The sequence below is a fragment of the Rhamphochromis longiceps genome, linkage group LG13 (genome assembly GCF_057381845.1).
Source record: "Rhamphochromis longiceps isolate RC_006_pf linkage group LG13, R_longiceps_female_GT1.1, whole genome shotgun sequence".
Lineage (NCBI taxonomy): Eukaryota > Metazoa > Chordata > Actinopteri > Cichliformes > Cichlidae > Rhamphochromis > Rhamphochromis longiceps.
The window spans coordinates 30,902,209-30,930,189 of record NC_140569.1 but is presented as its reverse complement, the minus strand read 5'-3'; the positions used below and the strand labels follow the sequence as shown (position 1 = coordinate 30,930,189).

At 41.5% G+C, this 27,981-nt stretch overlaps 2 protein-coding genes across 4 annotated transcripts in view; one reads left to right on the top strand and one right to left on the bottom strand.

Annotated features, from left to right (window-relative positions):
* The first annotated feature begins 43 nt into the window (after window positions 1-43).
* vrk2 (VRK serine/threonine kinase 2) lies at window positions 44-27,636 on the top strand. Of its 2 annotated transcripts, none has more exons than XM_085428984.1 (15): window positions 44-213; window positions 583-658; window positions 766-906; window positions 2,370-2,425; window positions 4,275-4,344; window positions 4,897-4,984; window positions 7,805-7,913; window positions 8,109-8,201; window positions 9,820-9,952; window positions 19,950-20,070; window positions 21,080-21,138; window positions 22,550-22,722; window positions 24,359-24,502; window positions 25,775-25,933; window positions 26,145-27,636. In XM_085428984.1, the coding sequence occupies exons 3-15, from the start codon at window positions 777-779 to the stop codon at window positions 26,496-26,498; spliced, it is 1,689 nt and encodes a 562-aa protein (XP_085285110.1). In that variant the 5' UTR covers window positions 44-213; window positions 583-658; window positions 766-776; the 3' UTR covers window positions 26,499-27,636. The 2 variants fall into 2 exon arrangements, with proteins under 2 accessions (XP_085285110.1, XP_085285109.1); XM_085428983.1 differs by having other exon boundaries at window positions 24,356-24,502.
* fancl (FA complementation group L) overlaps window positions 24,919-27,981 on the bottom strand; it is a 35,687-nt gene continuing 32,624 nt past the window's right edge. Inside the window, exons 13-14 of one of the 2 annotated variants that reach the window (XR_014914412.1) lie at window positions 26,749-27,063; window positions 24,919-26,623 (exon numbers count right to left, since the gene is read on the bottom strand). Coding sequence is in view for 1 of the 2 variants with exons in the window: in XM_085428989.1 (XP_085285115.1) it covers window positions 26,588-26,623; window positions 26,992-27,063 (108 nt within the window). In the remaining variant the exon portion in view is untranslated. The remainder of the gene's footprint in view (window positions 26,624-26,748; window positions 27,064-27,981) is intronic. The other variant, XM_085428989.1, reaches the window with a different exon arrangement.

Here is a 27,981-nt window from a genome sequence, read left to right as displayed (position 1 = left end):
CATGCAATTGGCTGTGTGGCGTAGCGGGAGGGATAATGTTCAGGAAGTGAGAAGGGGTTTGTTTCTGTTTCCAATTTACAGGGCAGCAGTTTGTGCTGGAACCCAGCGAGGAAAGCGTAGTTCAAATTACTTATCGGTGTGTTCTTAGTTAAGAATCCCAAGGGACGACGTGCGGCTTTTCTTCATCTCGGCGGTTACTGAACATTTCAGCCCGTGAGTCATACTGAAGAACTTCTCATTAGCTGAGTTTAGCAGGTTGCTAATTAAGTTTTCTAACAGTAAATGTCTTTGCAGAGCAGTTCTGCCAGTAACTTTTAGCCAACACTGTAGTGTTTTTATCGGTCTTGCGTTGTGCTGTATTCAGCTGTCATTCCATTTTTTATTAGGGTTCTTGTGTTATTAGCTAACTGTTTCTACTACTGTTAGATAGCCGTTGGTCATAGCAAACATTCAAGCTGACCAAAAACTCCATGTGATAAACACAGTCAGTGAGTCGTTAACGTTTTATGTGTATATTGTGCTAAGTACTTGTGAAATATAGAACTATACTTTAATAATGGTCAGTTACACTCGCTGTTTTAGTTTTGTTTTTCAGTAACTGCTTCAGCCTCGTGTGAGTGCGTCATTAACTCCCTTGGAGGTTTTCCAGAGCTCTTGAGTAAGTCCATAAACAGCCCTGATTCCTTTTCCTCATAGGCATACAGCGTTCTGTGGTTTCAGGGCGTTACATGTTTTCATATATATAATTTTTTTTTTTTTAAACAGTCTCAGTTTTTATGGCACCTCCACGAAAACCGGTGCTACCCAAACCTCTTCCAGGAGGCTTCATACTAATAGACACTGATAAGAAGAAATGGAGGCTGGGGAAAATCATCGGGCAAGGTGGCTTTGGACTGATCTATCTTGGTAAGGAGCAACGTGTCAGATGACAAACCTACACATACGCACACACGAAAGCTTGTTTTATGCCAGGGGTAGGCAACTCCAGGTAATTTTGCCATTTGAATCAGCTGTGTTGGATCAAGGACACATCTAAAACCTGCAGGACACCGGCACTCGAGGCCTGGAGTTGCCTACCCCTGTTTTATGCTTTATCATTCACTTCATGGGTTTTCAACCATGGAGGTGCAGTCCCCCAGAAGCCCAGCAACACATAGCTGTGGGTGACATGCTTCTCTCATTCCATTTCTAGAAAAAGCTTGAAAAATCATTAAAGTTTAAACAATACAGTATGAAAGGCACAGAAAGCAAGTTGCTGTAGTGGATCCTTTTTTTCGTTTTTTTTTTAACAATGGTTTCACTTCAAGCCTTTGTATGTTATAACTGCTTTTTTCCACGCAAGAGTTGTCCACAGACCAGCTGTATCACATACTTTGGACACTACCTCAATCTGACAGCAGATGCGCTCTGCAGGTAGATGGCCTGTCCCTTGCTCTCTACAGTCTGCCAGTGTATTGCACTTGAGCCCAAAATGAGTCTTTGAATTTCCGCAAAGACTGACTGAGGACGAACAGATTTGTGATTGTTGTTGATTTTTCACAGCTAATTGCTGTATTGTCACAGACAGATTGCATGTAATTGTCAACTTGACCATATTCAGTAACAAACTTATAACAGGGTGATTCTTATTGCTGTTGTATCTCGGTCTTAAAATGCACCAACAAGATGGCAACTGAATGTGAGTGGTCATAAACCTGGTCGCCATCTTCAAAACAACCTTTTCAAAGGCAACGAGATCACATGCTCATTCCATACAGGCAACCACCATATTCTCTTGCGTGACTGGAGGATAATCTGGTCCTCCCAGTGGCAGTAGACTGTGCTACCTTCAAGGACAGGAAACACAGATTGAGGATGAAGTCATATGCTGACAAACCGCAACATTTATTAATGTTTCAGATTTTTATTGTGTAATTTTCTTTTCTTTATGTTGTATTTCTTGATGAAATTAAAATGTTTTTATTTGTTTTACTTCTGACAGAATGCCTCATTGTAAACCAATATAATTGCTTATCTATGCAAAAATATTAAATAAATACAATTTTATGCAAAATCTTATTTAAAGTAATATCCTAATATTCCATGAAACTGCCAGGATTGTAAAAAAATTCAGTGGCAAGCTTTTAGGTGCACAGGCACCGCTGGAACATAAATGTTGATGCTTGTTATAAACTGACTTTTCAGTCCCTCTAATATGTATAGATCTTTTTATTTCCAAACAGATAACTGCTTACATGCACAAATCCAGTGATGAAAACACTCGTATACATTTCCTTCTGGCCTTGGATATATTTTTAAGATCCAAGAGGCCTGCTCTCATCCATGAATTATGTTGTCTCGTCTTCATTCTGTCTTCTGTTATGTTTCAGCCTCCAAGGACATTGACAGACCTGTTGGAACAGACACTGACTTTGTCATCAAAGTGGTGAGTACATATGTTGCACGCACAGCTGACCTGTCCACCTTCAGGGACACGTTAATGCTGTGATACTTGAATGTGGCTGCACTATGCTGCTGGCAGTAGAAAGCAGGTGTAACTGTGGTTATTGATATTAAATGACTAGACTGTTATACAGCAAAATGACGTTTCCTCTTGTTTTTCATTTTCTATTTCACCAAATATCACCTGACTTTCTCACATGGACCAAAAATAAACATGAGAGCAAAGTGCAACCAAAGTCGGTGTGATGATTCCTCCAACTTTGCACAAGAAGTAATGTTTAGTGTTAACAGAATGGCCTTTGATGGAATCCACATGTTCTTCTTGCTTGGAAGTTGTCACACGTGTGTCTTTTTGTGCCAGTTATTGGACTATAGTGAAGGGAACAAAACTTTGGTGACAGCATCTTTATCTGTTTATCCCTTCAATAAAGATGCTAAAATAATGCACAGGCCATAAGCCACATTCTTTGTTTACTTGCAAGCAGAAATGCTTTGGACTTGAATTAGTGTCTTCAGCCTAAAACACAAGGCTGAAAACAAAAGGCGACAAAGCTTTTGTAACTGTGGCCCCCAGATTGTGGAACTCTCTCCCTTTGAGCCTGAGATCTGTGGACTCCGTGGTCTCGCTTTAAAAAAAAAAAAAAAGCAGCTAAAAACTCATCTTTTTAAACTTGCTTTTGGTTGATTTTTATTTTTAGGTTTTAGCTTCTGTGAAGCACTTTGATTTTTATCTTGAAAGGTGCTATATAAATAAAATTTTACTTACTTTACTTACTAGTGTCCCCAAGATGCTCTGAAACCTGAAACAGGAATCAGAGATGTCTAATTAATGCCTGTTTGTCTATGTGCCGTACAGAAAAAATGCACAGTAAATTCAATTAAATCCCAACCAAAGTCAGAGCTTAAATATTGACACATTTTGGTTTTAAAAGGGCTTATGTCCTGGACTGTGTCTTGGCTGGGAGCAGTAACTTCCTGAAATCTCTGCTGGTTGCATTGCAAACTCTCAACGACACCAACAGTTTAGGAGGTGTGTGCTTCCAGTTAGGAAACAGTCAATCACAAATACTAGTTTTTACGGTTTCTTTATTTTCATCTCATCCCCTTTCACCTGGATGAGAAGGTTCTGTCCGTACACCTCATGTTACATGGCTCTACTTCTGCCGTTTCGTCAGGGTCTGACTCTGGGTTCTGAACCAGTCCTATACATGCTAAATTTTCTTGCTGCTTCCTGATGTTCCAGTGAAATAAATGGGAAGAAGAAAATATTGTTTGATGTTTTACTGTCAGCTGTTTAATTTGAGATATAACAATAACTAATCCCTCTCTTAAGCAAGCTCAATAAGTCAAGTAATCAATCAGTAGTCAATTAATTATTATGCTGTGATGCTAAATTAAGCTAATGCTATTATTCTAATTCTATTTGTCAGCTAGCAGTGTTATTGTATGTGTAACTGTGTGAAGTAGTTCTAAAAGATCTTCGCAGTGACAATTGCAGTTAACATACGTTTGGGCATGGACTTGAGCTAAAAAAAAGAAAAAGCATTTAGAGTTGCACGGGGCTGTTCACATGGGTTCACGAGACTAAAGTTAGACAACATTCATGTGTCATCCAGGTATTTTTATGATTTCTCCCGATACATAAGGAATAATAACATAAACAACCAGGAAACAAAGCATTGAAACAGGCATGTAAGTGACATGATGCTCACTGGCCGAGACACAAATTTTTTTCACAATTTTACCTTTTGGAATTAGACACAGACAATTAACTTTTGCATGGTCACTGGTTAAAGCTGCACTGTGCTAATACTGTGTGCTCATACATGCAGGAGTACCAGGAGAATGGCTCCCTGTTCTCGGAGCTCAAGTTCTACCAGAGGGCAGCCAAACCCGAGAGCAGTGAGTAGCACCACCCGTCCAGTGTCCCGGCAGCTTGCTGGAGCACAAGAGCGTTTGACTGATGAAGTGGCTGCAGACTCAGAGGCTTTGCTGAGTGCTGCTCAGTAATTAATAATAAGCCAAAGCAAACATGCACCTCAGTGGCAGTTGGGCCCCACTCTCCGTGCTTGTCTGAGCTCTCCAACGCCTTCGTTTGGAGAGGAAGCTACTCACACGTAATGATGCCCGGGCCTCCACTGAGCCCCTGACCACCTGCCAGCCTGGTTGAGAGCCAGTCAGGCCAGCCGCCATCAAGCCCTGAGCCAGGCCCACTGCTTTGTCTGGGGCCTCTGTGTGTGTGTATTTGTAGTCCCAATAAGATTGATATTTGTATGCACACGTTCTTACACTTACAAGGACAAATCTTTTTTTCTTTTTTGGCAAAACATTTGCCTACTTTTCCTAGAGCTCAGTTTTTGTTTTTTTGTTTTTTGTTCAGACACAATAGCTCCATGTTAGCACCTGTGTAGATGTGTAGATGCATACCTGTGATTTTTCCTAAACTTGTTCCAGTGCAAAAATGGAAGAGAAGCAAGAAGCTGGACTTCCTGGGCATCCCGACGTACTGGGGGTCAGGAATTGCAGAGTATAATAACCTCAGGTATTGACACAGTCAACACTAATAGGTTTGATTAACTCATAGGTTGCTATGATTGTTTTGTTTTTTTTGCAGCCACCAAATTTTAAGCAAAGAGAAAATAACTTGAACAATGCTGTGTTTAGATTCATAAATGTAAAAAAAAAGCAGGAAGAAAGAGCAGCGTGTTTCTAATGTTATTAAATTTAATAATGCAGCTGTCCTAACTGGAATGAGTGTAGTATTTTGTAGAAATTGACACATTTGGTATTATTTTATGTTTTCCTTAAAAAAAATAAATAAAAGTGTGTGTGTGTGTGTGTGTGTGTGTGTGTGTGTGTGTGTGTGTGTGTGTGTGTGTGTGGGGGGGGTGGGTGGGGGGGTCTGGTTTCATAACCGAATGTAACATAACAACTGTAAATATGATATTTTACATTCAGTTATGAAAACCAGATCAGGTCTTCGTGTCAGTTTTGAAGCTATTTTTTTTCTCTCTGCCTTTCCATGCATCTATTCATGATGTGTGCACTGTCTACATGAAGCTAATTAGAGACGTATATTGACATTGATATAGATTATTAACACATATTAATAACTTATAAAAAAGATTAATTGCCTCTTGACTTAATGCTTATTACAAGAACCTTAATATAAAGCATAACTGAAAAAAAATTATTTTCACTGCATATGGCTTATAGCCTTAATCTAACCAGAAGATGCATCAAAACACAAACGGAGCATGTTTGTGTTCTGTCATTTTTTTTCATCATTTAGCTCCATGAAGTTTGCTCTAAAGTAGACTCTTTGGGCAGAACTTAAAAATGGTAAAATATTTGGAACGTAAAGGAAAAGGAGCTCTGGGGTTTTTGAAACCAGGCCAAGCTGGCTTTTGTTCGTGTTCTGTACATGAGTAAAGTGGACATCAGTATTTATTTGTGCTGTCATATATCAAGTAAATTGTATGCACCAGGGGTGGTGGTCCCCATCTTTAAGAAAGGGGACCGGAGGGTGTGTTCCAACTACAGGGGGATCACACTCCTCAGCCTCCCTGGGAAAGTCTATGCCAGGGTGCTGGAAAGGAGAGTTCGTCCGTTAGTCGAACCTCGGATACAGGAGGAACAATGCGGTTTTCGTCCTGGTCGTGGAACACTGGACCAGCTCTTTATCCTCTCCAGGATACTTGAGGGTGCATGGGAGTTTGCCCAACCAGTCTACATGTGTTTTGTGGACTTGGAGAAGGCATTCGACCGTGTCCCTCGGGGTGTCCTGTGGGAGGTGTTGCGGGAATATGGGGTGTCTGGCCCATTGCTACGGGCCATTCGATCCCTATACAACCGTTGCAAGAGCTTGGTTCGCATTGCCGGCAATAAGTCGGACTTGTTCCCGGTGGGTGATGGGCTCCGCCAGGGCTGCCCTTTGTCTCCGGTTCTGTTCATAATTTTTATGGACAGGATTTCTAGGCGCAGCCAAGTGGCGGAGGGCTTTCGCTTTGGTGGCCTCAGAATCTCATCTGATTTTTGCAGATGATGTGGTTCTGTTGGCTTCATCGGGTGAGGGCCTCCAGCTCGCACTGGAACGGTTCGCAGCCGAGTGTGAAGCAGCGGGAATGAGGATCAGCACCTCCAAATCTGAGGCCATGGTTCTCAGCCGGAAAAGGGTGGAGTGCCCACTCCGGGTCGGGGATGAGTTCCTGCCCCAAGTGGAGGAGTTCAAGTATCTCGGGGTCTTGTTCGCGAGTGATGGGAGAAGGGAGCCGGAGATCGACAGACGGATTGGGGCTGCAGCTGCAGTAATGCGGACGCTGCACCGGTCCGTCGTGGTGAAGAGGGAGCTGAGTGTAAAAGCGAAGCTCTCAATTTACCGGTCGATCTACATCCCTACCCTCACCTATGGCCACGAGCTGTGGGTAGTGACCGAAAGAACGAGATCGCGGATACAAGCGGCAGAAATGAGCTTCCTCCGAAGGGTGGCTGGCCTCTCCCTTAGAGATAGGGTGAGAAGTTCGGCCATCCGGGAGGGGCTCAGAGTAGAGCAGCTGCTGCTCCACATCGAAAGGAGCCAGCTGAGGTGGTTCGGGCATCTGACAAGGATGCCCCCTGGGCGCCTCCTGGGTGAGGTGTTCCAGGCATGTCCCACCGGGAGGAGGCCCCGGGGCAGACCCAGGACACGCTGGAGAGATTATATCTCTCGGCTGGCCTGGGAACGCCTTGGTATTCCCCCGGATAAGCTGGAGGAGGTGGGTGGGGAGAGGGAGGTCTGGGCCTCTTTGCTTAGGCTGCTGCCCCCGCGACCCGGCCCCGGACAAAGCGGATGAAGATGGATGGATGGATGGATGGATGGATGTATGCACCAGTGTGAAATCCACATGTATAACAACCAAAGTTTAAAAAAAACAAACAAAATCAAGCAGATAAACTGATTTTAAGAAGGGGAGGTTGCGTGTGCTTTCTTAAAAGCTCTGTCATCTGCTTTAATATCAGATTTCAACCATCTAGCCTTAGAATTAAGGCAACTGTAGTAATTATTTCCAATAGAATATCTGCTTTTAGTCAAAACGTGTTGGGGTGTTTTTCACATCACTGTCAGTATTAGATTTTTTCTGTTGTTTTCTCTGATTTTTTTATTTTTATTTGATTTTTCATCTTTGTTTGCTATATTATGACTCTTGTTTGTGAATCTTATGAAAAGCGTCAGTTATTTGGCATTTTGTTCCACTGTTTTAAATAAAACATCCTGTCATAGTCTTTTATACAAAGTACAGTTTCGGTGTGGGTCGTTAGTAAATCTGGTGTTGTGTTATGTCAGAATTAGGACAAGAGTTTGAGCTTTTCTTCTCTCACTCAGGTATCGTTTCATGGTCATGGATCGACTGGGAAGTGACCTTCAGAAAGCTTGTGAGTCCAGTGGAGGCCAACTGAAGAAGACCACTGTTCTCCAGCTTGGACAGAGACTGGTGAGATAATTATCATATTTTGACCTGTTCAATAATACCAGTATAAATAAGCTGAGGCAGCCTGATCGCCTATCAATGACACAGTTAAAGGCCAGTTTGTCAAATTATGACCCCGTTTTACCAAAACGTTCGTTTTACTGCATTACTGTCTGCCTATAAAATTCTTGTTTTGTATGCTTTTGATTCTTGTGCCAGGTGGATATACTGGAGTACATACATGAGAATGAGTACGTCCATGCTGACATTAAAGCTGCCAACCTCATGCTGGGTTACAGGGACCCTGAACAGGTCAGTCCACTGCAGATCCCTGGTACAGTTACAGGAGAGAATAAAACCCGCTGATTTTCTTTAAACTGCATTGATCTTAAATATAACCCAAAACAACATCTGTTTCATTAAAGTTATAAAAAAGATGCAGAGGATTCAGTTAAACAATTTCATCTAGCAGAAGGCAACATTGCAGACATTGACGACAGATACAAGTACCTGGGAATCCCACAGGCAAATGGGAACCACGAAGAGGCCGCTAGGAAAGCGGGAGGAAGGAGGCCAAGGGCTAGTGTGTGTCAGTACCACAGTGAGACAACGAACATCCACGAGTACATAAGGAAGATGGCCACAACTGGCTGCATGCTCAGTGAATACCTCAGGTAGCAGAACCTCAAGAAAGAGGAGCAGAAGAGGAACAATCATGGAAGGACAGGGCGCTGTACGGTATGTACCACCGGCAGATAGAGGAGGTGGCTGATATCCAGAAATCCACCAGTGGCTGGACAAAGCTGAACTGAAAGACGGCACAGAGGCACTAATCATGGCAGCACAGGAAGAAGGTCTGAGCGCAAGATCCATAGAGGCTGGGGTCACACCAGGCAAGAAGCCGGATGCAGGCTGTGTAAAGATGCCCCTGAGACAATCCAGCACATAACAGCAGGGGGCAAGATGCTAACAAACGGGGAACACCATAACCAAGTGGCCGGCATAGTATACAGAAACATCTGTGCCAAGTATGGCCTGGAAGTCCCAAGGTCAAAATGGGAGACACCCCCAAGGGTGGTCAAGAAGATCACCCAAGCTAAGATCCTGTGGGACTTCCAGATACAGACAGACAAAATGGTGATGGCTAACCAACCGGATATAGTGGTGGTAGACAAGCGGAGGTTGACGGCCATAACAATAGACGTAGCGATACAGAATGACAGCAACATCAGGAAGAAGGAACTCGAGAAACTGGAGAAGTACCAAGGGCTCAGAGAAGAGCTCGAGAAGATGTGGAGGGTGAAAGCAACAGTGGTGACAATGGTAATCGGAGTGTTCAGTGTGGTGACCCCCAAGCTAGACGACTGGCTCCAGCAGATCCCAGGATAGCACAATGACCCAATATTAAATATCTGTGAGAAGGGAAAAGTCTGTTTTTAGTGAATGTCTGACAGTTTTCAGGAGGTGCCCTTTCTTTTTGTTTTTAAAGAAGAGGGATCTATAGGATACCCAAGTCTATCATTGGGAGAATATAAAATAATCCATGTCATGACTGGAAGGTGAAAGTACTGTTCTCAAGTCACTGCTGCTGTCTGCAATTTGCTAAAGATATTGATGAAAAGCCAGAAAGCTGTTTGAAAGAGAGTGTCATGTTTGGAGAATGGAAAAACTGTACCTTATCTGTTGAAAGCAGATATATGGTAATGGATGTTTTCCCCCTGTATATCAACTCCACTATTTTCACTTAGTTTAATCAGCTTTTCTTTTCCTGCTTTGCTTAATTTTGAGACAATTGCAATGCTTATGCAGAAATGAAAAACATTTCAAAGGTTTCACAATTTTTTCCTGCAACTGTTGACGTCGCACAAACTCACATGTATCTTTAAGATGGGAAGACTATTTTTTTTTTCTGTCCTGTTGGGAACTATAGGTCTACCTTGCAGACTATGGGCTGTCCTACAGATACTGCCCTGATGGAGTCCACAAAGAATACAAGGAAAACCCCAAGAAGGGCCATAATGGAACCATCGAATACACCAGCATCGATGCCCACAAAGGACTCTGTAAGCACTTGACTTTTTAAATAGTTAAACATAACAGAAAATAAAAACCTGTCTAAATGTTCAAATTTTATGTCAGGATATTAATGGTTGGTTTACGTGCCTGGTAAATTACACACAATGGAATATATGACCCACACAACTTGTTTGTAGGTAAGCTAAATAAAGCTTCACCATACATTTGCACAGTCCATTTGCCTCCATACATCTTTGTTTTGGTCAGTAACTTTTATGGAGTACAACATTCAAAGGGGCTCATTCTGTCTCGTTAAGTGTTCAGTTCACTTAACAGTCAGCAGTCTGTACAAATTTAATTCTCAACCATTTTCCACACATCTTTGCTTGATGATCTTCAACTTAAGTCCAGATTATAATTATTACTGGCCTACTTAAATGGAAATTGGATAAATAAGATACCACCAGGTACTTAAATTGCTATAAGAAGACACCCCTGCTTATTACAGGGGCAATTGTGTCAGTATTAATTAAAGTGGTCCGCACTTGCACACCTACAGCAAAGTTTCTGAAGCTTATGATGATTCGAAACAATCTTCCTCACTTTGCCAATTGCCGTGTAATGTCCTGTGAATTGTTTCCACAGCAGGGCCAAAGCCCTGAGAAGATTAAGCAAATTAGTCCACTGATGCATCAAAAGTCTGATGCTCCAAATTCCTATTGTATCTGATTCTCTGCAAACATGGGCAACAAATCCTGGACTTGTCTGTCTGCTGGCGGCCTCATACTGGCTATTGCTGCACACAAACTACAAACAAAGAAATGTTGCGGTCTCTCTGAAAATGCCTGTGGAATAATAATGCTTAAAACGCATTGCTTGCTTGACCAACGAACAACATTCTGATCAGGGACTTCTTATAGAGGCTAAAACGATCATACCTGAATCATACCACCCTCATTTCTGTGATGGAAACACAGTTAAACATGAACAAAGTTGCATTATTGAAAATTAGATTGAGCTACTTAATGTGTTAGTAAAAAATACTCTTAGTTAGTTAAAAAGAGTTCTGACATATTAGCAGATGTAGCGTTCGTCTGCTAATATGTAGGTGAATGCTACATATCAGCGTTTCTCTAGATTACATCATTGATATCATATTTTAGTGCTCCTGAAACTGATCAAAAAAACTGATTACAAATGTATTTTGTTTTTACTGGCCACAGTGTATTATTATTATTAGTAGTAGTAGTCGCATTATTTGTGGTGTTGTTGTTGTTGTTGTTGTTGTTGTTATTATTAGATGTATTTTTCATTAAAATAATGAGGAAAGTTTCCATGATACTGACAGTAAAATGAACAAAGACTGAAAAATGCCCCCTACCTCATTTTAACTTTCAGATATGGTCTTCTAATGCAAACTACCAGAACAGAGACATTAACTTGATTAAGTATGTCAGATTTTACAACTTAGAATGAAAGGTGTTCAAAATTCACAAAGTGCTTTACGTTATCTTTACTAAGGCTACTATAATGTCTATTCTTTCCATCTTTATCAATAGATGTAAAGTAGTGTCCACTTGAGCACCGTCTGGCTTCCTTGCTGGTATTGGGAACACATTAACTGGCAAATTGCCTACCTGCTCCCTTTCCTCATTGACCATCGATTCTCCATCCGCGGCCCCTGCTGAATTCCCCAGCACCATCTCTGTTTAACAATTCCCTAATTAGCTAAAGTCATAACCTGCATCGTGTTTTCATCCCCCCATTAATTAAGGGCTTTGATGTTTGGTTAGAGCAAGTCACAGATAACCCCTGTGAGCTCCACACCGACCAACTCCACTACCCACCGGTTCAATATTGTGAGTTAGCATGGCTCAGACTGCCTAATCTCCATGGGAGAGTTTCTATCAGCATAATCGATAATTGAAAGAGGTTCAGATTGTGTCCTGTCAGCAAAACCTATCACATGAAAAGCATGTCAACTGTAAAATGTTTAGAAGAGGGAAAAGAAGGCGCAGAAGAAAGAAAGATACTGTTTTTTTCCCACATTTTTCTTTTCTTTTAGTTGGTATCTGGCAAGCAAATTACTTATTAACTTTCTTGATAATATTTTGTCTTTAAGCTTTTTTTTTTTTTTTTTTTTTTTTTTTTTTTTTTTTTTTTGCTTTTTTTTTTTAAATCAAGACACAGTTTAACACACATTCTAGTTTGGTACTTACAAACTTTTCAGGTACTTAATTGTTAGAAAAGAAATCCAAAGAATAATTAACTGGTCACATATCAGGACCAGAGACTGTAAAGAAAAGCTAGATATAGAGACGGTTAATTCTCTCATTGATTTCTCGACTCGTGCATCTCACCTGTTAATCTAAATAAGATGTCTTGAGTTTTCAGCAAGTGCTAGCAAGCTTGGTTACTAAGCTGCGTTAATGGCTGGCCTCTCCCTTAGAGATAGGGTGAGAAATTCGGCCATTCGGGAGGGGCTCAGAGTAGAGCCGCTGCTCCTCCACATCGAAAGGAGCCAGTTGAGGTGGTTCGGGCATCTGACAAGGATGCCTCCTGGGCGCCTTCTGGGCGAGGTTTTCCGGGCATGTCCCACCAGGAGGAAGCCCCAGCCGTGCTCTCCTGTACAGTACAGAATCGCTACATCGATCACTAGCAATGTGACTCTGAAGTGCTGTACTGTATGTTTGTAAGTTTTCTCCCCAACAAACACAACAATGTCGATGAAATGTTTTGCACCATCAAAGGCACCTGCGGTAGCACCCAAAAGGCAGAGGAAGATGCTAACCATCGCACAAAAAGTTGGACTTCTGGACATGCTAAAGGAAGGTAGCAGTTACCGTATTTTTTAAATTTTTAAATTTTTATTTATTTTTTTATTTTAACCATACCGCGCACCGGATTATAAGGTGCATTAAGCTTAATTTAAGCAATTAAGCTTAAAGTTAAATTCATTAGTTCTAAAATCTGTCATTATTATTTATAGGAAAACAAATATACTGTAGGTTTATTTCTCAAATAAATGTTTGGGACTGAAAACAGGTTTTGATCTTTGGTTTCATTCTATAATAGCCTTTGTTTTGTTTTTTTTTGTTTTTTACAAAGCTTTGAACTTTGAGAGTGTTTAAACACCTATCCCTGGTTATTTTTAGAACATAACATCCGCGATAAATGAGGGAACTCTATATACAAATACTGAGAAATTTCAATCCTTTCTCTCTTTTGCTCTGAGGCACGAGGGAAAAATATCGACAAGTCGACGAACATCATCTACAGATATATTCGGTAAATGCCCAAGACAACTTGAGAAATGTAAATCGCTGCTTGATTCGTCCATTTGGTTGACTTTTTTTGGAAAACCCGACCGTAAACAAGACACGAATATCACACTGGAAACAAAGCGCCCTACAGGAGTTTCCCCACCGGAAGTAGCATATGCTAAGTTGCACATAGTCTATAGCTGTTTATTGAAGGAAGAAACTACCCATAGAAGCCAAAGCCACTTCTTGTACCAGGCTGTAAACATGCTTTTTAATGGTGTGTGGTTTGACATTTTACACTGGACTCGATTTTTGTCGCCAGTCTCAAACAACCTCTCCAAGAACTGCATTTTTGGGCACTTCCAAGTTGGACTAATTTTTTGGTGTTTCCGCTTCGTTAAACTTGATTTCTCCGAAAAAACGTAAAGTGACAACATCAAGCGACTCTTAGAGCCAACAGCAATAAAAAAGTTTTGTTTTTTTGTTTTTTTTTGACTGGTGCCTGAGCTACACAAAAATTCGACATGCTTAACATTCTAGATATTGTTATATTTAATACCTGCTTAGCTGGACCGGTAAGTGTTAGAGTACATGTGACTGCTCTTGGAGATATAGTTTAAGAGCTTGACCCTTCTATGCCCTGATGGCAACAATCCCCACAAAGATGTTGACAGGTTACCATGGTGACGAGTGCCGGCCTATGAACTTGGAGTTAAAAAGTGTAATTACCGCCATTCGGTGGGCGGTCGGCAGACAGAAGACCGTCTCTGAAAGACAAGACTGTGAAGCAGAAGGGTTAAGAGTGTGACACCGCAGCGTGCTTTAGAGAATCTGAATAACAATAGGAGATAATTGACAACAACAGCATCACTTCCTCACCTCCCTGTCTAAAGCATGTAGAGAATGCATGTGTATGCCAAGAATGCTACGTATGCACGATACTTGCGTATTTATGTTGTGTCCAATCTTCCGTTGAGTAAGTGTTTATATGTGATGGTATGTACTCAGATGCAGCTGTCTCTGTTCTGTCTTGTGCTGTTGAGGACAGTATGAGGGGAAATGCTTACATGAATACAGAGGAGCAGACACACAAAATGCTATTTTGAACTGCGATAACAGAATACACAAAGGTCTGCAGCACTTACTGTAGCTGTTGTCTTTTTAATTTTTAATCTATTATAGCACTCTGGAAGTTGCAACACTTATTTCTAGTGTCAGTATCACATGTATTTTTCATCTTTATTCCCTTTCAGCTGGCTCCTGGTATCTATGGAGGGCTGTGTAATTATTTACAACAATAGGCAGCCTCAGTGTAACACTGACTTAATGCACACTTTACACCCACAAGGGCAAACGCATCTAACTCTTGTTATCAGAGTTGTTGAGATGAAGCGTGGCACATGACGACAGTTTCTTAAATGTTGGATTGCTCTTTCTTCTGTTTTCTCTGTGGCTTTGTGCATATCTGTTTTGTTTAAAAAGTAGCCATTAAAGATGTTATTCAGGACTGGTTCTACCATTTTAAGTCATTGAAGTCATCTTTATTTAGGACTTTATAATATATCCCGTCTTTCCCAGGTTTGCTTATTTTAACAAAGACTAAATTAAAAATGAAATCATGTGTGAAAAAATATTTTAAATTCTGAACTCTTTAACCCTTTCCCCCATGAAGATGAAATTTGTTAACTTTCCCTTTACCCTTAATGACAAGTTTTGACACCTTAGTATACATCAATAAAGACAGTTGGGTAGCTATCAGAGTAGTTCCCGGGGTTTTCAAAAGGTATTATACAGCCTATAGACTGAGACTACCCATACACAGGGTGTGTATCTCAATAAATCTCAAATTTATTGAGACTGGAACATTTGTGTAAACCAGAGTCAGCTGCTGCTAGATTAGGCTGTCAGAGTGCACTTTCTTTGAACCTGTTCTCAAGCACTCAAACATTAAGGTTTGAAAAATATCAAAACAGGTGGAAAAGACGGTATCTGCCTCCTATATATATATAATATTATTATAATTTTTTTTTTTTATTATTAGGGGTCCAACGATACACAAAATTCACGATTCGGTTCGATACTTTGGTGTCACGGTTCGATATTTTTTCGATACAAAAAAAATGTTCATGCCTTTTCAATTTATCATTTATTAAAATTATAAATATATATTTTAACTCAAAAGTACAGTTTTTAAATGTAATGTTGCTGAAACAACAAAATAAAAAAATAAATCTATCTGATTGAGAAATCACTCATCTTTGGAAAAGAGAGTTTATTACAGAGAAATGGCTCTTTCCAAAATAAAAGCTATACTATACGCTTCTTCTGGGCTATATTCAACAACATATTAAACAGATCGGGTCCCCATAAGGAGACTCGTGTGCTAACGCGGCCAAACGGCTGTCTAAATGACTCGGGTAAAGTTTGTAGCATGCGTGCTTGTTGTTTTTGTCTGCTTCCACTTGTCTTTGCACTAGGATGATGTCGGTGTAAATGTGCAGTGATACTCGTTGTGTTCCCAGTAGTGCTGTCAGCGCTAATCTCGTTAAAATGACATTAATGCCATAACACGGCAAATCTCCGTTAACAAGTTACCGCGGATCGCCCCGTGCTTGGGGCTGGACGGCGTCAACACGTTAACAAGCTAACTGCGCTAACGCACTAGTTCCCACAAATTGAGCATTGCGTGACACATCCGACATACTGTTTTACTTTTGTCCATCAGGGTCATACTTCACATGAAAACCAAGATAGTTCCAAACGCCAGATCTGAATGAGAGTGGGGGAGGTTCAATTTCGGGTAGCATTGAGGCAGTTGCCATGTTGCAACAAGCTTAGCTTCTGTCTTGCTAGCTTGCGCTGCGCTCAGTGGATCTGCACTCGATAGTGCAGCCTAGGCAGAGTAGTTGAACGCAGATCCACTGAGCGCTCAACAAAGACTGCATCGTCAGAAGAAAAGTTGATAAAATAAATAAAAAATGTTGTATTGTTCGATACATATGCGTACCGAACCGAAAGCACTGTATCGAACGGTTCAATATCGATACGAGTATCGTTGTACTCCTAATATATATATGTGTGTGTGTGTGTGTGTGTGTGTGTGGTATATCCATATAATCTTTTCTTAAATACTCCATAGAAACGGCACATGCTGTTGGGTGGGAGGCATTATCTAACACCTCTTTTCTCAACCCCCTTTCTATACATCCAGTCTTTCACCACTACTCCTGTTCTGACCAGCCTCACTGATTATTTAGACTTCCTGCTGGGTCCACTTTAGTATTCTATGCTAGCCTTGCAGTTTCTGACTCAGACACAACAATGTTTCCTTGAAATGTTTAGTACTTATAGGTGATCTGTGCCCATCTTCATCTTGAAGATGTAACCTTGCATTCGTACATTTGAATACTTACATTTCAAGAATTTGCATGTTGTCAGATTACTGCCCTCCCATCCCACATAATGTGGTCTTCTGTGCCAGTGACCACGCTTTCCTCCTTAGACCAGACTATTGGCTGGAGAGGATCAATGCTGGCTGCGACTCAGGGAGGAGATTTCTCCCCTCTGATGGAGTCAGTCGATAGGTAATTTCTCCCGAGACGTGTGGCGGCTGTTACAGTATTGAGCTGCTAAAACCCTTGGGCTCGACCCCTCTGGATGGACTTGGTCGCTAAATATTGATAGACCTCACACATTAATGTAGACTCATGCAGTCACACACACAACCACAATAAGACACAAACACAGTCTGGACTTGTTCTTAAAGAAGCTTTAGTACATAGGTGTCAAACTCTGGCCCGCGGGCCAAATTTGGCCCGCAGCCTAATTACATTTGGCCCGCGAAGCCATACCAAATTACTATTAGAGCTGGCCTACTGGTATTATACAGCTAATATATATATATCGTTTAGTATTAAGCTTTGCTTGTTCCATATTAAGTTTTTCAGCAAAACTTGTTTGAGTCCATAAGAAAAGATTCATTCTTATATCTGGAGGAAGATTTTGTTTTTCAATAAATATTAGTGTTAGCCCGCGACTTTGTTCCAGTTTTGAATTTTGGCCCACTGTGTATTTGAGTTTGACACCACTGCTTTAGTACATGGGAAGCCACACTTGTAAAATCTATTTAGTTCCCTAACATCAACTTGTGCCGTTCAGATCCCTGGTTATGGTTTGTGGAAACTTTTTTTGTGTTGGGATATTTACAGTGCTGAGATGGCTGATTACAGGACTCTTAGGTCTAAGGCACATATTGAGAACAATAGTTCTTTAAAGTCAGCAACTGATCCACTCTAATTGTACTCTATAGTAGAGATGGACTGATCCGATATTACGTATCGGTATCGGTCCGATACTGACGTAAATTACTGGATCGGATATCGGAGGGAAATAAAAAATGTAATCCGATCCATTAAATATCAAAAAAGCACATCAAAAAACTTGCGACATGGCGTAACTCGGCTCATAACCGTAGCACGTCGGAGCAGTGTGCTCATGTGATAGAGCGGCTGTGTGTATTTGTAGCCTGAAATCTGGCATTTCATCTCCGAGGAAGTTCTCTCAGAGAGAAGTAAAACAAGTGTGTAAGTTCATCTCTGAATGTTTGTAAAGCATTCCTGCATTAAGCTTAACAACAGATATATGGAGCGACTGCCTCGCCCTCTCCTGCTGCTACTTCAATCGTCAAACTGATCAATGATCAGCTGATCGGCTTTTCTGCCGCGAGTCCGTCTCTCTTGCTTGTTTATCGCCCACTTCGCGCCAGAAAGAGGAAACCAGCGGCTGAACAACAGCAGCACGTTTAAGCTTGATAATCTGTTGTTAGAATTTATTTAATATTACTTTCTACACCAGGATCTTTTTCTACGTAGCTGACGGCTGGTAACCGTGCAGGGGCGGATCTAGCAAAGTTCAGCCAGGGGGGCCGATAGGGCATGAACAGGGAAAAGGGGGCACAGAAACATACTTTTCTTTCTTATTCTCATTTAAAATGTGTTGCTTTTAATAAATAATTATCCGAATCTTACACCCAAAGTTTTAATCTGATGTAAAATGTACAGAAGTCCATTACTGTATATAGTAACTATTAAGTCTAATATACCCCAATAAGCTATAGTACTTTTTCCTTTGGGAAAATGGTAAATGGCCTGTATTTATATAGCGCTTTAAAGGACCCCAAAGCGCTTTACATATCCAGTCATCCACCCATTCACACACTGGTGATGGCAAGCCACAGCCGCCCTGGGGCGCACTGACAGAGGCGAGGCTGCCGGACACTGACCACCACCACCAGTAGGCAACGGGTGAAGTGTCTTGCCCAAGGACACAACGACCGAGACTGTCCGAGCCGGGGCTCGAACCGGCAACCTTCCGATTACAAGGTGAACTCCCAACTCTTGAGCCACGATCGCCCCATCTAAAAAATGAAGTGTGGAAGTGCCAGAACTCCAGTTCCTCTGACAGCCATATGAGGCACGCTTGAACACGGAGTCAGTCCCCACAGACTCCAATGTTTAAATGCCGAGCTTACCAGCAATGTAAAGCATTTTTACAGTCTGGTGTGAGACACATATTTTGTACTCTTTAGATTGGTTCCTCCTTGATAACAACTGTTGAGGGTACGAGCTTTTAAATCGTTTTCATGTCTCACCTTGGAGTTATCAGGTGTGCCGACACAGCCGGCTGTGCCCCCTGCAGGGTTTCAACTCTGCTAATTTAAGTCACTTCACTGGATTGTGCTCTCGTGTCTGTAGTTAAGCAGTCTATCAGACAAACAATATTTCCTGGAAGCTTGTCCTTTAGTTTTGATGAATATATTCTAGTAATCAGTCTGTTATGTCCCACTGATTGACCATGTGTCACTTTTGGCTTCAAAAAACCAACATGTTGCAGTCAAACCACTAGTGTTGGTGCTTAAAGATGTGGAGTCCGAAACCAATTGGGTGATGTCATGGTGGCTGTGTCCATCTTTTAAATACAGACTTATATAGAGAGCCTGTGATCTGCCTTTCACTTTCCCACCAGTTTCAGACTAAAGTGAAATCAGTTCCACCATTTAAAAAAAAGAAAACAATGTTTCTGTTAGCAGACTGGAAGAGCACAGATGGGGTCAGCAGTACACTACTGTTGACTTCTGTAACATGTGGTAGTGATTTGAACTGAGATGTGTGTTACAACCAGTCATTGAAGTTTTACTTTGAGTGTCTGGATGACGCACAGGTTTTTGTTTTTTTTTTTCATTTAAAGATCCTAAAGAAAAAATGACCAAATAAGTCAGCAGGAATCCTCCAGAAGGGTTTTTTAATCATAGTAAGTGTGGGAAGCTACACAAGTCCATTTGGAAGTAGAAGCTGAACCCACCCACCAAAAAGTCATCATGATGGTATAACACAGTATTCAATCTCACATAGAGACTGTAATTGAAAAGAGGAATCTAGTTGATATACACTTTCTTGTCTTGATAAGTTTCCATCCTGTTTGGCCAAACAAAATAACCCACTGAGAGATGACACAGTGTAAGAATTAGTATCTGTGCTTCAGCCTTTTTGATTGATTTCTACTGTGTTAGCTTTAACCTCAAAATTTAAGAGTACTTGTGTCCAACCTCGGCTATGCTACAGGAAAAAAAAACCCAACTATTTGATTGAACGACAAACAGCAATATTTTCTAACTACGGACTTACGTGCTTCTACTTTTTCATTGTCTTCTTTAAATTGTCTTTATAGAATTATGCTAGCAGTACTGCACCATCACCATCATCTCATTTTTCTTCCTCTACAGCGGCATCTAGACGTGGTGACCTCCAAATTTTGGGTTTCTGTCTCCTTCACTGGTTATGTGGGTCTCTGCCTTGGGACGACGTCCTCAAAAATCCAACTCAGGTCCAGGAGGCAAAGACCAGGTAGGGAGTAACTGAGACTGACCGTGTATCCGGGTACTCTCTACAGAAGGATGGAAGATTTTAAACATCTTTTTTTCTGGATTAGTCTCTTTATTGCCATGAAAAGCTGTTGACTGATGTCGCAGATTTCTGTAGTGAAATTAAATTATAATAATTGCATTGCAGCATCTGTTGCTCTAACAGTACAACATATAGTACCACACACACACAGTCTGATACTGGAATTTCACTTATTAACATAACTATAAATCGTTACTACCTTTCTTCCTGTTTCTGCCTTAAAGAAGCATGTGCAGCATAGCATAGGTGTAGTCTGTTTTAATGATGTCCACCCAGACATCACCCAGTCCACCTGTCTGGTTTAAGGAGTGGTAAAATTATATCAAAGCTTTGAGTCTGTTTCGCTTACAGGACACTGCTTGAGCGCATTTCATTAAACAGGATAAGTTTTCTTGTCTGTTGTTGAAGTTATACCTGAGGGCAGATTTTACTGTGTGCTTTTAGAGTTATGGAGCTCTCATTCATTTTGATTGGAGCTTGGATTCATGCTAGGGTGGCTGCCAAGTCTCCTCTGCTTCAGTACTGTGCAAAAGTCTTGAGCCACCCAGAATTTCCTTATCTCTGGGTGAGCTTTCTATAAGACAAGACTTTCTTGTAATTTTTAATGAGGTCTTCAGCAATAGTTCTCCAGGTTTTTATGGTCTTTTAAAGTTTCCATTAATTCTTTTTAAATTTAATGAAAAAGAAACAAAGACTACAAGTGCAAATAAGAGTGTAATGACTTAACAGCTCTGTCTGATATGAGGCTAGATATATATGTACTCCACAGCAGTGTTGCATACATAATCTACTCCTAATAATTATTTTGAGTGTGTGTAGTTGATGTCAGAGTGAGAAAAACTAATGTTGTGTGCTTTGGCTTCATTTCAACTCGTTCTTCTGCTCTGCCCGAGTCCATCTCTCAGATCTTTTCTGTTCTCACCTCTTCTGTTTTCACTTCTTCTCTCAGACTGATGGATAATCTGCCACATTCAGTCCAGCAGCTGTCAGTGAGCGGAGCCAGCACAGGTAAGCCAAGGCCAAAGGGCATCTTCAGGTTAGCGAACTTGTTCTCCACTTCTCAGGTTAACGAGAGAATTTGAAAGTAAAACTACAAGCCTTTGGAGGGGAAGAGAAAAATCTTCTTTTGGGCTCTGGGTTTACTGAGAGTCTCTGTTAATAAGAATACAAGATTAGACAGAGCAGCACTTCTTTATTTTTTTAAATCAGTACGTGTTAATGTAGAAACAACATATCTAAGATGACGACTTTTCTAGTCATTAGAATGATGTCATTACTTATATTTTCTCTACAAATGGACTATTTCAAAGATTTTTTACTTATAGAGATATACTGAAGGCAAGTTCAGGTCTAATGGAATATAGCTACAGCCCAACTCTACAGGTGTTTCTGTATTCTTCCACATGCTGCTTGGAATCTGATCCAAGAACTGAGTCAGCACAGTGTGGGTGACTTTTACGCACTGTGTAGGCAAATTGTGTGGCTAACTGCTTGACTTTATACTCCTGACTTCAAAGATTAAGCGGCATGGCCGAATATTTACAGTTTGGTGTTGTGACCTTAGATTCCCATCGTAAATTAAGATTCCAGTACGTTAATAATGCAAAGAGTGCAAAATCCTTTGCTAGCTGGGTGAAAATGATGACGCGTGACACATAAACTTGGTGTAGCTGTGTGGTTATTTGCTGAGCTCAATGAAGAGGCTAAACTTAGTTTGGCTTAAAAATGCCTGAAGTGAAGACAATCTTTAAACTGGATTATAAGAAGAGACGAGGCTGTGACAGTCCAGGCTACATGAAAATGTCCCACCCAGAATAAAACACTGTCTCCTTTTCTCTCACCTGAAGCTCCAGAATAACTTTGTAGCAATTAAACAGCTGTCCCATTGACATGCCTTTCAAAGTTAGTCGTGTTTTATCTCTCCTCTTTATAAGGAGAGGTCACACCTGTGCTATGGCTCTGTGTGTGATGTATGGTTGGGACTAGATTCTCCTCTGCTGACAAAGCCCGGCTGCCCGCCACAGATAAGAGCTGGGGTATGCATCAACCCTGTGTGTGTGTGTGTGTGTGTGTGTGTGTGTGTGTGTGTGTGTGTGTGTGTGTGTGTGTGTGTCACCGTGCTACTGCAGTATGTGCCAGACATGTCACCTGGCCAGTGTGTGATGCATCAGGACTGACTGAGTATGACACTTCCACACATGCAGGTCCTTAGCCACGTGCTCGCTTGATCTCCTCTGCGGAGAGATACCACCACACACATAGACACACACACTCAAAAATATACAGGGTGCTTCATTTTCTGAAGATGCACACTTTCTGGAATAGTAACTTTGTAAAAATCCAACCAGATTTAATCAAATCACTATCAGTATCACTTAACATATCTGATTCTTGATGTCCACTCTGCTCCTGTCTTCAGATGAGGTGGCCAAATTCCTCCTTTATGTGAACAAACTGGGCTACCAAGAGAAGCCCGATTACCAGTATCTTAAAAACCTGTGGGGCAGTGCTGTCAGGGGAGGACTTGATTTGTCCAAGCCACAGGGAGCTGCAGGGGAATCGCCCACCAAAGATCCTCGAGCCAAGGAAAAGGTGAGGACTCAAAACCTGTGAGATGGTGTGGAAAAAATTTGGCACCACTGACATCTTTTCCTTTATGCACTGAAATCCTGTGAACCCACCTTCATCCTCCAGTAGGTATTTGGCTTCTTACTGAAATGTTGGCTCAGTTGGACATCTGTCTATAGCAGCTCACTTTCTCAGCGGGTGTGGTCACTTCACAGGCACAGGCGTATTCCAAGATGACAACGCCAGGATTCGTCAGGCAGATTATGAAAGTATGATTCACCACCACAGACTGCTGGCTTTAACCCCAGTGGGAATCTTTGTGATGTGATGGTCTGATTACTCTCACCATTGACTGGCCCTCCTTAAAATGTTTCTCGTGCATCGGAGAATAACCACTATGACACAGAAGCTGAGAATACACCAAAAAAATTAGATCTAAGACTGGTGATAATTGACAGAATTTTACCATTCAGTCAACATTCAACTACTTAAGTGTTTGGCCACAAAGGTCCTCATTTCCCCAGCTCAGTCTCTTAACCCTGAGTGCTAAATTGTGACAGCAGTGAAAGGGAGGGCTAACCTGCCCCAACGAGCATGTGAACTAGAGGTGGTCAGGTCTGAAGCTGGAGGGCTGCGATTCTGCCTCAATTTAACAGAATAACTTCTTGACCCCCCCTACTATCAACGGCCCAATTTGAAGGAGTTGATGACACACACTACAGAGCACAGGGTGTCTCCAATTATGCTCCTGATTTCCTCTCCTCTCCTTGTGTCATTTAATTTCCATGCTAAAGTGCTGGCCAGTTTGATCCCTAGTTAAACAGAAGTGGCCATTTACAGGCGGTTTAGTGAGGAGAGTAAATGTCAGCTGAGATAAAGGCCACTGAATGGGTATGTTCACACAATCATTTGCCACTAGTGTTGGATAAATATGGAATTATTTTATGGAGGATTATAGTTTTGTAGTGAGGCAAAGTTTTATTTAAGGAAGACAGTTCAAAGATGGGCTTATGGGGTAAAGAGATTTCACGTGACATTAAAAGACATAGGAGCAAAGCATGCACAGCTGTAGATCAGGAATTCAGAGGAAATGGCCTTTAGACTGAGGCTTCACACAGAATCTGGACTCAGCAGCAACTTTTGTAGTGATAATGTTGGTGCTGGCATCAGGCAGCAAATATTATCAGTTCTGCCTATGTGTAACATGAAAAATGTGACTGTGTATTCTCCTGGATATTGGTATTGAGTTTGAGTATTTATTTTGGACTTGACAACAGTAACAGTCCAGTAAAAGAAACAAACTGAGAGTCAGTAGCTGAGATGAGGAAGTGGACAGTGAAAGCCTTACCTTCATCTGAGACAAACTGCTGATGCTTGTCTAGCGTCAGCTAATGCTATGTTAGCTCTCCTGCTAGCAGGTGACACACGGTGAAGTAAACGCAGAACACTGAACTAAATTGCACTGTATAGCTTCGTACACTGAAGAAGGCAGGATCTCATATCTGACCCAATCTATCCTCCAGCTGCGTTGCATTAAAGGAGGAGAAATAAGCTCGCAGATAATGTTGTGACTGAAATGAGGTCAGTTAGAAAGCAGTCGTGTCGGCCTCACATCAGCCATCACAGAGATAATAAAACTGCTTTTTGTTTCCGTCAGCAGAAAGCAGGAGGAGCGAGCGGAGTCTCTAGAGCCAAAGCTGCACCTCTACAGGACCATGATGAAGTCCATGAAGGCGCAAAGTCCAAAGCAGTGCCAGCTGGCTACATCAGAGGACCACCCATCAATAAACCTCTGTCAGAACAGGTAAGGCCTCAAACACCTTAACTGTCACCCTTTATGCAACAGTATGCTGAGACAACATAACCCGAGTCCCATTTTAACATCTCTTGTAAATACAAAAATAACTTTGAAACTAGATTTGAAATACACTGGAATATTAAATCAGAAGGGTTCAGAAGCTTGTGTAACAGTTTACTGTGTGACATTTCTGCTTCCTGCTAAAGTGTCTAAAAGAAAGATCAGAGCTGAAGCCGGAGTTAACCTAATGATGAGGTCAGCTTTGACTGACCTGATGTTGCACCTCTGTGTGTACAAGATGACATGAACACCACAAGGCATCCAAACTCTGAGTAAATTACTGTCCAGCATTTTTCAGCCTTTGTGCTACTTTTAAGACCTTTGCACACAAAACACACTGCATTAAAAAGAAATCTGAAAAATGAAGTTACAAACTTCTCATGTAATATATTCAAGGTGAAACACTGGAAGATTTACACAAAATGGATCAAAAATTAGTATTTTTAGACAGAATGACATTCAAATATCTGTCACAGGCACTTTGTTAAAACAGAGTGATCAGCAGGAGACGTACGATGTGTAATATTGCAGGTCATGCATAAAAGCAGTTGGTTTCTCAGTCAGGAGCTGCAGAACTGTGTTGTATATTTCTGTGTTAAAAGTAATACGTGGGTAAACTGTTTTCACTCAGCAGGTTATAATTTGGTTTCTTTGAAGTGATCTCCCACACAGACAAGAGCCTGAATCTAAAACCTCACGCTGCTGTGGACACAGTCATCAGGCACAGATTTTACACACCTCAAAGAACCAATATGGGTTTAAGTAGACGCCAACATTAGAACATTCTTACTGCTTTACCTGCTGTCAGACAAGCCATTACACTCCACCAGCCTCCACTGACAAAAACAGTCATTTTACCTCATAAAACAGGAGCTGTTCACTGCTGCCTCGATTGGTTGGTTAGTGGATTTTGTCCCCTATGGATTCCACTATGAGCACGTTATGAAGATGAAGAATAATTTGGCTAGTGTTTTTGTTTTATTATGAATCTGGACAGGCAGGGGTTACCCACAGCTAAAAATCAGTGGTGGAACAGTGCAGACAACACAGCACCCTGGGTTCTTGTGCGTTTGCCATTAGATGTTGTACTTTGATGTGTTCATCCCTCTACCTGTAATGCACCTGAGAGCTGTGGCTGTTTAAAATACTAAATTTCACTGTCAAATAAATGATCAAGTTCCTGATTGGTCAAACTGCCTTTTATTTGTTTGAATATAGAAGGAAGAAGTTCTCCCTGCTGTCAGAAGGTCCCCGAGGCAAAGGCCTGTGTGCAGTTATGAAGACATTGACAGTGAGGAAGAGGAAGAAAGGCCCAAACCCATTGCTGCACGTGATCTCAGAAGTCCTCCAGTAAAGCCCAGAGCTCAACCCAAACAGGTGTGAGGCCACAGCTTGGGCAGTTTGAACCTGTTTTACACTAAAGGCTACAAAACAACTATTTACACCTGACTAAATCTTTACGATGTGCTGTAGACTTTTCAGTTAGGTTGTTCCTCCAGATTTCTAAAGGTTACAAAGAAAAAGCAGAATTGAAAGTTGACACCTAAATGCTTCAAAGTGCACACACTTGAATTACCTTCTTTAACAGAAACGTAACCCCACAAGGACAAGCAGCAAAACAGATGACGTGCCCCTGATCTCAGCGAGAATGGAGCGCCGAGTCTTCCCACAAAGGAGAAAAGAAGAGCGAGCAAACCGTGACATGGACAGGCAAACACACACACACCAGAGAGCGGTGTACAGCCATCCAAAGTACTGGGATAGCCAGCTCTACTACAGAGATGCTTTGGGTAAATGGGAAGAGTCTGTTCCCAAAAACTCAAGTCCTGAAGCCGGTCCCCAATGGAGTGAATGGCTGACGTCCTGGTTCCTCTTTCTGGGCGCCTTTCTTTTACTGCTTGCTGTTGTCAGAGTTTGCCAAAGTACATTGAAGCCCCTTTGAGGAGCTAATGGATCGACGAGTTTTAACAGCTCCTTTCAAAGCTCCTTCCCAAAGTGGAGATGGAGCAGCCGGGAACACAAAGCCTCTCATCAGGACTTCTGGGCTGCCATTTTCACAGTGATGGGCTGAAATAGAAGGACAAGCCTCAGTTTATTCTGCCTATTAGATGTTCTGTAAAGGTAAACATGCGATGAAAGATTTCTTTATGATAAAAAGATGAAGGGGGCTCTCGTTTCTGACTGCAACTCACACGCTCGAATAAAACCGTCTTTGACTTTGAATCGGTGGCGAGCTGCATTCACAGACACGCAGTATCACACTTTCAGACGAGGAGTAGCTTCAGTCAAAGTGTATGAATGCAGCACATTGTTGAAAGCGCAGTGGCAGAAGAAAAGGCTACAGGATGTATAGAGGCATGCTAATTAATAAGCTGAATGTCTATTGAGGGCTTTCTGAAGGCAGCTGTCAGTCACACTGTGAGGCACACACATACCTTACTGCAGTAAGGACACTCTCCAAAAACAATGTTGAAGCTCTGCCTGCTGGAGTGCAGCGCTCGCAGCCACTGAAGGCAAAAGAGAAAAGATCAAATCATTACCTTGAATCTGATGTGTGGCTCATAACAGCACTTTCAATATACACTCTGTACAGCTATGTTTAAGATTATCCAGCACCCTTGAAGCATTGAAGGGCTCTTTTTTTTAAGTCGATTAGAGTCCTGCGATTTGTTTCTGAGCTTCAACGATATCTGGCCGTGCAGCATGTCACCGAGGACAGAGTCCAAACAGAGTCATCTGTGCTCATTTCCTGTGTGTCGTAAGGCTGCGCTAGTCCAGTTCTACCTTTGATCATATCTGACTGTCACTCACCTTGAGCAGCCCACCTGTTGAAACACTAAAACACTGATGGCTAATGAACACAAATCGTTTGTGCCTGATTAAATTAAATGCTGTTTAGAAACACTGTTTACAATATGTATGTCCTCAAAGGGGAATCTGTATTCATGTGCATGTTTACTGTACCTGCAGCTCACTGAAGGCAACAGGATAAGGCTTTGTATTATGACTGAGTGAAAATGGCAACTGTAATGCGCAAAACTTTGTTCATTTAAGCAAATAAATGAAATAGATGTTTATAACTGTGTCCACTACTCAGGAGGAACCCTTACAGTGTTTGAGGAGGGAGCACTGTAAACTCAAGTCAAAAATGGAGAATTGTGTCCCAGAGGCATGCTGGTGGTCCTGAGGGACTTGAGAAGAAGTGGGATTTTTTTTAATTATTATAACCAGATCAGTTTTTTGGTCATGTTGTAGCTTTGAAGTAGTCCGGGGTAAATCTTAAACTTTCTGAGATTATAATATGGGTGATGTGACAGTCTAGTTGTTGGGCACATGTCATATGAACCCATACATCCTAAGCAGTGAGTTCATGCTCAGTTTTTTACCCACATACAGCCACACATGCTTTTTCAAAAAGTCATAAT

What these genes read in the sequence shown, in the direction of transcription:
- vrk2 (XM_085428983.1), top strand. Translation starts at nt 777, where the DNA reads ATGGCACCTCCACGAAAACCGGTGCTACCCAAACCTCTTCCAGGAGGC. An exon ending in CTTTGGACTGATCTATCTTG is followed by an intron (nt 907 to 2,369) that starts GTAAGGAGCAAC and finishes GTTATGTTTCAG; the next exon opens with CCTCCAAGGACATTGACAGA. An exon ending in CGATGCCCACAAAGGACTCT is followed by an intron (nt 9,953 to 19,949) that starts GTAAGCACTTGA and finishes CTTCCTCTACAG; the next exon opens with CGGCATCTAGACGTGGTGAC.